At 31.3% G+C, this 12,586-nt stretch overlaps 2 protein-coding genes across 2 annotated transcripts; both read right to left on the bottom strand.

The window, feature by feature from the left end:
• Positions 1 to 2,082: 2,082 nt before the first annotated feature.
• Tsp_11970 (PDZ domain protein) lies at positions 2,083 to 4,266 on the bottom strand. Its single transcript, XM_003372171.1, has 7 exons — positions 4,130 to 4,266; positions 3,988 to 4,070; positions 3,314 to 3,827; positions 3,159 to 3,255; positions 3,036 to 3,092; positions 2,303 to 2,690; positions 2,083 to 2,246 (listed from the first exon to the last, which is right to left on the bottom strand). Exons 1-7 carry the CDS (start codon positions 4,264 to 4,266, stop codon positions 2,083 to 2,085), a joined length of 1,440 nt encoding a protein of 479 aa, XP_003372219.1.
• A 1,381-nt stretch (positions 4,267 to 5,647) lies between these two features.
• On the bottom strand, positions 5,648 to 12,142 carry Tsp_11969 (PDZ domain protein). The gene is made up of 8 exons (XM_003372170.1): positions 12,027 to 12,142; positions 10,994 to 11,133; positions 10,583 to 10,721; positions 9,243 to 9,319; positions 9,029 to 9,087; positions 8,379 to 8,482; positions 7,187 to 7,275; positions 5,648 to 5,739 (listed from the first exon to the last, which is right to left on the bottom strand). Exons 1-8 carry the CDS (start codon positions 12,140 to 12,142, stop codon positions 5,648 to 5,650), a joined length of 816 nt encoding a protein of 271 aa, XP_003372218.1.
• Between the last annotated feature and the right edge of the window lie 444 nt (positions 12,143 to 12,586).

The following is a 12,586-nucleotide window of genomic DNA, read 5'->3' as shown; positions in this document are numbered from 1 at the left end:
ATTATCTACAAAACGCTCACCATATCTAGTGTTGATGTTGCATTGTCAACGAACAATATTTTAGCAGAGAAATAGCAATGCTAATAACCCTGGCAAAACAGCTATAATTAAAGAAACAAGTTTCAGTTGATTGTTGAAAATTTTTTGTAAAAAACCAAACTGAGCTGACTGCTATTCAAACGTATTTTTTTTAGTAGGAAGTACTCAAAGTAAGCATTTGCTTTTTGAAACGGAGTAGTTTTTTGTTATTAATTTTTTATCTATCACAATGTGGAGGAAATAACTTTAACTTTATCAGGAAATTTATTTAACAGGTCAAGTTATAAGTTTCAGTTTGGGGCTTCAGTTCAAGATTTAGTAAGCTGGAGAATAATATGATATGATATGATATGATATGATATGATATGATACGATCTGGATGGAATAGAATTTGTTAACATGCTTAAATTCCTTACGACACAGTTGTGACTTTGTATTCCCCGGATCATTTCTTACGTACAGAGATGCTTCGGCAACAACCTCTTGAATTGAACATCCAGCATTTCAGCGCTCACATTGGCTCACAGCAATCAGTATTGACGCAATCAGTTTGAAGAGATGAAGCGCAGAAGAACGAGCGGAGCGAATAATGGGCGTGCCGGTTGATTTCGGCTATGAGGTGAGCATGGGCGTTTATTCTTTTTACTAGAATTCAAATTTTTAAATATAACGCTGCTGTTGATTTGACTACCGCAAAACTGCCTGAAGTTATCGAAGGAAGCGCTCTACTAATAAGCGATGCCCTACTACTGAAGCGCCCTAACCGCCGAACTGATTAAGGGTGTACAATAAATAATGCAATAGAATAGAATGTATATATATAATGTAGGATTCGTGTAAATTTTTTGTTAAAGATTTAATAAATAATTCGTTATTTATTGAGGGAAATGTTCACTGTTTGACTCTGCTTACTTTTTAATGCTGCTCATGCTGATATACAAAGTAATTCCATACACAAATGAGATTTATTTGATATTTAAATCTTAAATAAATCACTATTTTTGTTTTGATGTTGATTGAATTATGAATAGAAAAACCGTTCGCGCGTCATTTCTCATTCATAGAATGAAGATTAAATTAAGTAGATTCATTTGAAATGCGTTGAACGATAGTTATGCTTTATAAAATAAGCATGTTGTCATCCTTGAGTTTTGCTAAATCTTATTTAAAACAAATCATGTAAAACATTATAAAATAATTGTTATACGCTTTATCTACTTCAAACACTTTATTCTTTTACGATCAATTCTACTTTTTTACTTTAAACAATATGAATCGTCAATCAATGAATAATGGAATTAACGTGTCAACGTGATATTGATAGCTTACTGTATAAAGTTAATTTACTTCTTGTGCAATAAATAATTCACTAATTGTAATAGTGGAAAGTTTCATTCTAGTTAAATAAGTATGAGCTGTTTAATTGACTGCATCTGTAAGATATTTTTATTATTATGTGCTTACTAACGGCAAGCATGTGAACTTGAGCTTTTGATAGGGATCTATGAGCTGATCAAAAAAATGTTAACGAATCAATATAAATTAATTAGATTAGCCTTCAATGAGAAATTTGTTTTTATCATTTTGAATATGAATTTTTAATTACAGTAAGGTGACTTAATCGTAACTGTTGCCGTGCATTTATGCATCTACATTCACACATAAAAAAATGTAATAAGCTGATGCAACAAAATCGTACGGTTCATAAAAATTTCCATTCAGAATTTAGAATTTAGAATGTACTCTGTCTAATAAAACAAATGCAAATCGATAATAACTGCATGCAAATTACGAACTTGTCTTCAAAGAGGAGCAATTTTGATAATTGCTGCTGTTGCGCCTTCAACAATATAGTACACAGCAGCTAATAAAATAATCACTTTAATTGTCAAATTTAATTTCCAGAAAATGCTAAATGAATTCAAAAGCAAAAGTAAATCTACAAAAATGTATGATAGTGGCATGCTTTAAATTTGCAAAATAAATATACTGAAATAAATCTGACTAGAGAAGCGGTTAAAAATTAATAATAAAACAAATGAATTACATAATACGACGACGTTTAACAGTCAATAAAATTTTTCCTTCAGGAAGGTTTTTCAGCAAGCTACGAATTTGTGTCGTAGTTTGCATTGATACATTTTCACCGTTAATTTCTACAAGCTGGTCGCCAACTTTGATTCTGCCATCATTATAAACAGAACCACCTAAAAAATTAGCAGAAAATAAGCACAACCAAAAATTCACAACACAACAATATTACCAGGCAATATGCGTTTAATTTGAACTGGACAATCGCCTTTCGGCGAATCACGACCACCTTCAAGAATCATTCCCAATCCACAAGCGCCATTTTCAAATTCAATCACGGCAGTATCCATTTCATTATTAATTTCACCAAAAGGTGATGGAGAATTCAAACGTATCGAAGTGAAACTTATTCTGTTATTTGATGAAGAATTTTCATCAAATCGATCTTGTTTCTTTACACCGTTTGGATAATGTACTTTTTGGCACATTTCTGCCACTTCATGTCCAATCACCTTGCAACAGTCCGTTTCTGCAAACCGCGAACGTGGCAAACTCAAATCATTTTCATTTTCCAAGCCGTTATTGATAATAATTGGCTTTCTATGTTTATCATCCGATAGCTAGAAAAATTGCATGGTTCAATAATTAAACAATTTCCTACAGTAATTCAAACTTGCTAAACATTTTCAACTTATTGAATTTCATATAAAATTGAATACAACTATAATAATAATAATAATAATAATAATAATAATAATAATAATAATAATAATAATAATAATAATAACAGTTAATATGTAGAGAGAACATTGCAATATTTATCAGTAAACTAATCATTTATTTTGAGTTGAGTTGAGTGAATATTGCAATTTCATATTTACTCAACTCAAAAGTGAAATTATAACATTTAATATATGGATTACTTGCATGCATATATATATATTACTGCGTGTGTGTGTGTGTACCTTTTTGTCACTGCTATAGGAGCTTCCATTTATAGTATGTTGGTAGTTTCTGTCATTCTGAAATTTGATGGCAGTTTCATTTTGTACAGTACTACTTGATTTCACACTGTAAGATCTGCTAACGCTTTTCGACTGCTCATCCCATATTGAATTCATTTTGATTAAATTTTCATTAATAATATTTTTTGGATTACCAGTAAATGAGCACGCACCAGATACACTATTAAAAATATATAATATGAAAGATGAAAAGAAAGCATGCAGTACAAAAGGAATACCTTGCGCACTTCATTTCTTTGTCATTTTCATTGGAAGCAAATCGTGCAATCTGCATCTTCACGAATCCAGGTACAATACCGCAGTCGATATCGTTGTTTTGTAATTTCGCAGTTTCAGCCTGAGTAGAAAATTTTGGAGTGTTAAAACAAGTGGCTGATTTTGTAGGAACGGTGGAATCTGATTTGACAACACCAGGAGGCTGCATTATTTGATTGATGCTTGAAAACTTGTTCGTCGTATTCTCAGATAAAGGTTCAATCATGATTTTTTCATTAGAATAGCAATTGCGAGAACATGCATCATTCGTGACTTTTTGACTGCTATTTCGACGCTTTGTAATGCTTCCAACATTTGGAATTTGCAAGCCTTTAAACGGAGCACTGCGAATTACTGCATTTTGGGCAACGTACTGAGCAATGATAGAACCGCCCGGTGGTTGTTCTATGTTTTGCCAAACACTGACATATCTCGTGTTCGATTTTGTGCTTTCGTTTGGAGAGTTTGATGATAAGCCTAAAATCTCATTAGAAAGAATGACACATAGGACTGTTGGGAATTTTAGAAGCATTATCTTTTTTATTTGAGAACACATCGCATCAATAATTTTCTCTATTATTTCAGACCTGAAGCTGAACTAAAAGAACAAAAATATCGTTCACACAAGCATTCTTACCTTGCAGTCCATCATCGACACCCATGTTTAATGTAGACTGACGTCTAACCTCTGCAGCACTTTGAAAACCAGAATCATCTGACCTGTATTTAAATAAATCAGTTTAAAATATTAATAAATGTAGTTGAAAATAATTTTATACTTTCCGTCAGATAAACTAGGAGAATGTTTAGCATTTGAAAATTTGTGGTCTTTTCCTTCCAGAATTAAATGCAATTCAGCTTCTTCGTTGCTATTGACCTGAGGTTGACGTGACGTACTGTCCACGAGCTCTTCCATCACGTCTACAATATTGATTTTAAACAATAAATTTGTGAATTATAGACATAATGTAGTATTTGGCAAAACTAAAAATATTTTAAAAATGGAACATTCCTTTTCAAATGTTTGAACTATATTATAAATAATAGATAGACAATAAATTAAAATTTACCATAATTATTTAAAATAGTGAATGTAATTTTCATTTCAGGTTGGTCAGAAATTAAAGAAATTCCAAATTGAATAATTATAGAAATTTTTTCAGTGAAAAACTTTCATTATTTGCATAATTTGCATTCTGAAAATTCATTCATTCATTCATGCAAAATTCAGTGCACACGCTCAATGCTCAAAGTAATAATTAATAATGATTAAATATTGAAATTGTCTGAGATAAATGACAGCAGCGTAATAAGAACAAAAGTTAATAAATTTTCAGTTGTCGACATGCTGCTTGCTATTGTTAACGTTATTCAATGCAAAATTGTATCGTGGAACCGGTAATTTGCATACATCTCTCGGCAGAGCTTTAGCAAAAAGCTCATGGACATAGACAACAGTATACAATTGACAAATGACTGGCAGAAGGAACGCCAAATCAACAGTTCACCATTAGTTATCATTAATAAAAGTTAGACAGACATTTCTAATTTACTTATTCAAGAGTTTAGAGATTGACATCTACAACAGGTGGTCAAAAGAAAAGACATGCAATGCAAACATTATATTATCAGTTGTCGCACAGAGTGCAGATTTTAAAGCTTGTTATAAATGTTTTTATAATATTTCTCAAATAAATAAATAAATAAATGGGATGAAATATGTAGAATGCTACTTTTAAAAAAGTTTTGACTGTATGATATTAAACTGTCTGTCAAAGGTAATAAATTAGGTTCAAAAAATATTTGTATCCTTTTAAATTTCTTTATATTTATTATTTATGAACTTATGTGTATTAAATATCTTAGCTGTAATTTAATATATATATATATATATCAACTTTGCCGTTTACGAAGCAATTAAATTCAAATTATCCGTGGCAAATTTTTCTTTACAACAATGAAACTTGATTATAGTGAAGAAAAAAATTATTCTACGCACTTTGAAGATGTTCGATTTCATTGAAAATAATAAACCTCAAAATAAAAATCAGTTCACGAACATCTTGAAGTGAATTTATTTTGCAGCTCCACTAGCGGAGCTGTTTCTGAAAGAACATTTAAGCTACAGTGATTGATAATGGATTTTGATTTCTATTTCTCTGATTAATTCTGCGCTGTTTTGCGCCTCAAGAGGTTGTGGACGAAAAATTGCAAGCATTTGCTATCATGTTTGCCATATGTAAATTGAAATTTAAATCAATTAACAATACTTATAATTGCTACTCATTAATGTAAATTTACAAAATGTCAAGTGACTCATTGAACAAGCAAGCAAATTTCAAAGCAATAGCCAAAACTGCATGATAAAGATTCGAATGATATTTTATTACTGTAAAAAATATGAAACATAATAATGCTAAATTAGATCGTTTTCATTAATTCGTAAACACACAATCCAGATATATAGTTTAATAAGAGCTGAAATTTCATTTTTACACGAATGCCGTAGTATTCAATAATTGGCAAATAATGAATAAAATTTAATAAAACGTTACTACTACAATTAAAGCTTTAGAAATTTAAAGAAGCAAGATGGCTGTATTAAAAAAATTGATTAAGAAGAAAATTTTTCCAATATTAATCATCAAACACTAACATTATTTCTAGTATTGAAATGAATGAATTGCAGCAAAATTTACAATTTGTAATAAAACATTTATTCAATGATTGATGTCATTCATACTTTTGCTTATTAAAACGATGGATTATGGCACACACAAGCACAGATGATGGAGCTTGACGGATTAGACAGCGAAAAGAACGATATATTTTGAAGTATGAAAAAAATTTGAACAGGCTGTTCGTCTACAAGATAGAAAGAAAACTAATCAGCCTATTTGTCGTTGTAAAATTACCATGCATGATGATTATAAAGTGCAATCATCTGAAGCTACTGCGTTTCGTCATAGCGGCTTGTTTACCGTGTCAACAACAGAATAACAAAAAAGCACACGCTGTTTGTTACTGATGATATCGAACGATTGAGCGGCAGCAAAATCAACCTAACATAAAATGCATTGCACTATTTTTTACAACCGGATTATTGCTAATTACGTCTAATGAAATTTTAAATATAATTCTTCACTTTAACACAATTTAGCCTCAAAAAAGTTCGCAAAATTTCCGATGAAAGAAAAATGCCTTTTTTTTGAAGAAGTGATTTGATGCTTTCTGAACAAAAAAAATTCAGGCTCTTTCAATAATGAAATTTCATTCTCACACTTTATGCTATTCAATTAAAAGTGTTTGCTTGTTTTTTTACAGCCAATTTAAATGTAATTTTCCGCAAACCATCATGCTGCTGAACAAAAGACCCAATACACACACTGCACTCTGATCAATACCAAGAAAGCAAGTTTAAACAACATGAGGATTATTTTTTCCCAAATTTTGATCAGTCATCAATTTGGGAATTTGCCAAGATGTACAATGCAGTATTTATTTATTTCAATACTGAAATGACGCGAATAAAAAATAGGATTTAAAAGTTTCTTTTCTCCCTTTACTGTTTCGACATGAAAATATCTTATCGAAGCTTAGTTTCAACATTGCTATCTTGACTTGTCACTTATTATTTGAATTGATGAGAAAAACACGATATGCTCCAAACAGTGTAAACTTTGTTGTTTCCTTAGTTTGAAAAAGTTTTTCAATTAATTCAATTTTTACAAAAATGAAATAAGCCATTTTTGGCAAGTTTTGCTTTGAAGGGGAAAATCCCATTTGAATTTCCTGAATGAATTCCGTCCGAACCGTGTGAAGGAAACTAAACTTACCATGTGAAAGGTATGTTTCCTCATACTGACCATACTGATTTGCATTGACATCCGACGAAACAGATGCATGAACAAAATTCGAGAACGGCCTAAAAACAACTTTTTTTAAAAATAGTGTTTCCTAATCACCGCTGTTTTTAAAAATTGAGATCAATGGTGTTTTTATTTGTTACTTCTTTGATATTTTTTTGATTTAGCTTATTTTACATGAAAAAATTCGAATTATTCAACTTTAAACAATTTATTAACTATATGATACACTTGTGTCATATACGTATAAGCAAAATAATACATTTGACATATTATTAAATGAAACTTCAAAAGAAAAAAGGAACGCAGCTGCATAATTACAGTACTTGTATTATTTTGTTCAATACTATTTAAAATTATACAAAAATTTTATTTGGAAAAAAATATGACTACGAATATGAAGAATTGTGTCATATAAATATGAAAAATATTCTAAAGCGTAGCAATTAGTTAGAAAGCTGTTCAGCTAGAATATATGCGTCTACCAAAGTTGACCAAAGTCACTGATTGCAAAGAATTTCACCAATAAAACAGTTTGTGAGTGCTTCAGCTGAAAAACTTGTTCAGTCAGGGTCACTGAGCTTTTACCTTCATGCCACTGATGCTTCAGTGCTTTTGACGATTAAGCACAGCGTTTTATTTTATTTGTTATTAAACAAAAGGAAAGAAAGATTTTAACAATGACACCAGCAATTAGTCATTATGCCGATCTATTTATTCACAGTACAGAAAATCAATGTTTTTTGAAAGTCGCTGTTCGCCGATTTCTATTAACGAAAGTTGACTTTATCAAACGTTTTCCAACCATTTATACAAAAATTCAAATAAGCAGAATTCGATTTTCAAAATCAACATCTTTTTCTTATTTATTAATTTTCTTAATTTTCTCTTTATAAATAAAAACGAGTTTAAATTCGTATGTCAAGCTTATTGCTGTCTAGCACTGATTTATATCAAGTATCGTTGACAATAATAAGCACAGCAGGTTTATAAATTAATTTAATAATAAAAAGTTTTATAATTTTTCTTAATAAAATATGGAACAAGTATGGTATTCTATTAAAATCAGCTGCAGTTGTTATACAGTTGTTACAATAAGAAAGAATGTTCAATAATAGTAATTATTATTTAATTATGCATGAAAATAACTCAGTGTGGTTACCATTTAATCGGTGTGCTGAAGAGTGAGGTAGCGTCTTTTGGTTTAATACAATAACACTGAGTAGGTGATCTGTCGCTGGATGTTTCAGGATGATGCTTGACAGTCTAGAAATTGCAAATAAAAAGTCACAAGCATATTATAATCATTGTAATTGTAACCATCAATTCATCATGCATAAAAAATTATTTAGAAAAAAAGGAAAATATTTCTAAAAAATATCTATTTTGGTCAGTAGTATTGAGAAGATGCATAAAAATGCATGTGTGCATGCATGCATTAATGCATGAAAATATGAATTGCAAAGTTGACCAAGAGTTTTAGTGGCGCAGTTACTGGTTGGCCTCTCAGGAAATGCTCGGAGAGATGAGTTCAAGGCCAGATAAGAATTTAATCACATTATTATTGTTTGCTTTAGCTTTGAGCAAGCTGTTTCATTTTCTAAATCAGTGCACAGTCACAGATGAGACCAACTGAACCAACAAAAACATCACACATTCTCAAATCACATGGGATTTTTTAAAAAAATCATTAAATTTAAATTATTGGATTAAAAATGAATAAAGGTTGTTAATGAAGTGCAAAATATACGCGAAGACTACATATACCTCTCTTTTCTTTCAAAAAAATAAAAAAAATAGAATTAAACAAACCAGATAGCTTGGTTGGATGCAACTGAAAGTAGACTGCTGCTGCATGTCATCATTTATTCCTGAAATAATTTATGATCATTTCATATTCATATAGTTGAAGCTTTTTGAAGATTCTGTTGTATTTAGCCATTTGAAATCAAACTGATGTACAACATTTATGTACTGCGTTGTGAATGAAATACATTTCTTTCATTTATTCACACAACTTGCTTACCGGTTCGCCAAGGATATTTTTGCTTTTCCGCTCGGTTTTCCGCAGAAACATGCATCGCGTGCGCAACATCCAAATAGCTAAAACAAACAATTAAACAAATGTTTGTTAAGTGCCATCTCTGATGCTCGCAGTGTTGAACAATTTCAAACTATAAAATTGATCGCAACAGTACATCGAGTACATTATGACTACTATAAGCTAACAATGAATCATCAAAACTTGATATGTATGCTGTTGCTAATTAAGCATAATAAATATATATTTTGCTGAATTGTTGTTGAAAAATCACAAAAATATGCAATATGTGTCTAATTGTATCTATGATTCAAGAATCAGCAACGCACAATAATTCAGTATCAGAATGCGTTCAGTAACATAAAGCAGCTCTGGTACGAATATTATGCATATTTTATGTTACAGATGTTACAAATAAAAACGAATAAAAAAATATTTTAATAATATAAAATATAAATCATTTACTATCTAAATGCCTTCATAAATATTCATATTTAACAAAAAATTTCAACTAATTCGGCTCATTGAGATATGGAAAAACTTTTCATGAAATCTACTTTTACATTATATGAATAACAATTTGATTAAAAGCGTGTTTACACATTTTTGTTCCTGAATTCAAATTTAATCATCAAAAATAGAATAAACAAATTGAAAAGCTAATAATTCGTGATTCTCACTTTCATTTCAAGAAAGAATGTTCACATGCTTCATCATGATCAGCTTCTACAGCTGAATTTAATAATTACTGTCTGCATTGAACAAAACTGAAAACATCACAGCAAAAGCAGTGAAATATGCTGAAATGATATTGGAATCTCACAACTGAGCATATTGTGAAAAGATGAAATAACATTTGAATTCAATTCACACACTTACTTGTAGACCACATCCGTGTAATATAACAATAAAAATGTGCTTTTTTGAAAAGAAAATCTTTTTAACTTTTTTCTGTGTCATCTCCAGTAATTATCAAGTTCAATTTAAAATTATCAGGTTATTTGAATTGTAAAATTGCATCAAACTATTAATAACACTTTTATTGACATATTTTTTACAATAATATGCTAGATTGAACGACTTGACGACGATTGAAGTTGTTTTACTTTGCATGCCACGTGAACTTGAATCGCGTGTTCAACAACAGGGGGCCCAACTTCAACTAAATGGCTTCTATACGGAAGAATAAAAGTGAATAGAATTTTTTTTCCCAAAAACCTCCATTCAGGACAAACATGCAAAAGCATGTTAGTTACAAAAATGTAATAGACAGACAGAATAGAGGTGACAAATCTTTTTTTTTATTATTGAATACTTTTGCTTACCTGTCAATGAACAGCCTTCTTTTTGCACGTCGTAATGTCATTTTGACATCCCCTCGTTTGGCACTTTTGATAACTTGCAAAGCAGAGTTTCTAGTAAGACCTGACAGCGAAATTCCATTCACTTCCAAAATTTCATCACCTAGATAAATAAGGTGGTGAAAATTTGAAATTCGAAAGCTCTTCTGAATAGAACTTTAGCCCAAAATGCAAAATGGAATCGCATGTTGCACTGTTTTGCAGTTTGGCTAAATTATATTTTGTAAAATTTTCAACGTGATAATCATTTGTGTCAAATAATAGGAAAATATATTCCACTGTAATAAATGTAAATACAATTCTCATTTACAATAATATTAAAATGAGAAAAACATATCTGAATAAAAAAATCGGTATTAGCGACCACAGTATTACCTTTCATGAGCAAATTGCTTTCAGCTGCAAGCCCTTTAGGGTAAATTGTTTTGACGAATATTCCCATGTTACCTTTCGGTGAATCGACACCTCCAACAATACTAAATCCAAGGGATTTTGCTTTGCCCACATCTTGACGTCTGTGAATGACTATAGTATGCAAATCGTTGTTTGAATTTGCATTCATCGCAGGCTAACTGTTGTGTTTGAGCAGTGAAACCGACCGAGCATATTCATTTGATCGTGGATCGTCTAAACAACTACAAAGCGGTGATAATGGACGAGTGGCATGGTTGGTGCAAAGAATGGCTCAGGTGAAGAACAAACAGAAAAGCAGCTGCTTTGGTGAAAAGTCAATCGCATCAATGTTTTGGCTAGCAAGAATTTCGACCTCGCACTGACCAGCCAAGTAAACAACAACGACCAGTGGGGAATGTTTATTTTGGCAATAGAAGGATTGGAACAAAAGAACGCGGCTTGCTAACCGCGCTTGCAAAGCCAAAACAGCATGGTCAGATTGGAGCGGAAGGTAATGGTCAATTGAAGCTTTTCAACGCTGCACTTGCAACGGTGCCGGGCGACTGTTGTCATTGGCCTGCGTCCTCGTTGCGCAACCAGATTTTCAACGCATGTTCACCCATACGAATTCTGATTCTCCTACGCTAATTGGCTTAAAGCGACCATACCGCGTCATGCCCCTGTCTGACAGTTTGTGGCATGTCATTGCCTGACACGGCTACTAAACAAAAAGGTCATGGATGAAGTGCAATTTTTAAAAACTCTGACTGGTCATTGATTAAGTTTGCAAATTTTTATCTATAAATTGCATCTCTGCAATATTTTAAGCACAACCGCTAAAATTTACCATCAATTTACAACGTGCATTACGATAACAATAACGTGCACAGTAATTACAGTGGAGCATGAAATGAAAGTTATTTGCAAACTGAATTTCTACATTGACTGAATAAAATGAATGACCAACAACAGCAACATTTCGGACAATACTCGAGGGTGATTAATTTTTGTTTACATGTTGGATAATATTCCAACGCATACAATGATATATTTGTCTTGTAGTTCAAGTTGGACGCTCACAATTTGGACTTTTTGTTCGAAATTTCCACCTTTTGACAAGCAGGCAGGCATCTTTACCAATATCAGATTTTAGCTATGAACAAACAATCCGGCTACGTAAAAACTTGTTTGAAAATTCCCTGAGGAAAATGCGTTTGGCATTTGATTTCAAAGCAATGCTGTGGAATTTTTTCTGACAACAATCGTTCTATTGTCGTTCCAATGAACGATAATCTTAAACATCTACAAAGAATTTGAAAGTTTTCATCTGACAACAGAAATTGTACATTGTAAATTGAAAGTATTTGAATTGGCTAAACTTTAAAATGGTGAATTTTTATATTTGAAAAAAAATCAAAAGTTTTGCTATTTTTTTTGAAAATCTTGTAGTGGAATAAAAATTAATAGCAGTATCTAGTCAAGCGAAATTGCTGTAGATGATCATCATTCTATTGGAGAGAAATAATTGCTTTGAAGTGAAAAAGAAAAAGAAATGAAACATTCTGAAATGAACGC

Source organism: Trichinella spiralis (assembly GCF_000181795.1).
Source record: "Trichinella spiralis strain ISS 195 chromosome Unknown Scfld9, whole genome shotgun sequence".
Taxonomy (NCBI): Eukaryota; Metazoa; Nematoda; class Enoplea; order Trichinellida; family Trichinellidae; genus Trichinella; species Trichinella spiralis.
This window is presented reverse-complemented; position numbering and strand designations above follow the sequence as displayed.

Excerpts from the sequence above, each read along its gene's own strand:
- Tsp_11970 (XM_003372171.1), bottom strand. The coding sequence starts at position 4,266 with ATGGAAGAGCTCGTGGACAGTACGTCACGTCAACCTCAGGTCAATAGC. Across the intron at positions 3,828-3,987 it reads TGTCGATGATGGACTGCAAG|GCTTATCATCAAACTCTCCA; the intron begins GTAAGAATGCTT and ends ATGAGATTTTAG. Across the intron at positions 3,093-3,158 it reads GGGATGAGCAGTCGAAAAGC|AATGACAGAAACTACCAACA; the intron begins GTTAGCAGATCT and ends ATCAAATTTCAG.
- Tsp_11969 (XM_003372170.1), bottom strand. The coding sequence starts at position 12,142 with ATGCCTGCCTGCTTGTCAAAAGGTGGAAATTTCGAACAAAAAGTCCAA. Across the intron at positions 9,320-10,582 it reads AGAAGGCTGTTCATTGACAG|CTATTTGGATGTTGCGCACG; the intron begins GTAAGCAAAAGT and ends TGTTTGTTTTAG. Across the intron at positions 7,276-8,378 it reads TTCAGCACACCGATTAAATG|GCCGTTCTCGAATTTTGTTC; the intron begins GTAACCACACTG and ends AGTTGTTTTTAG.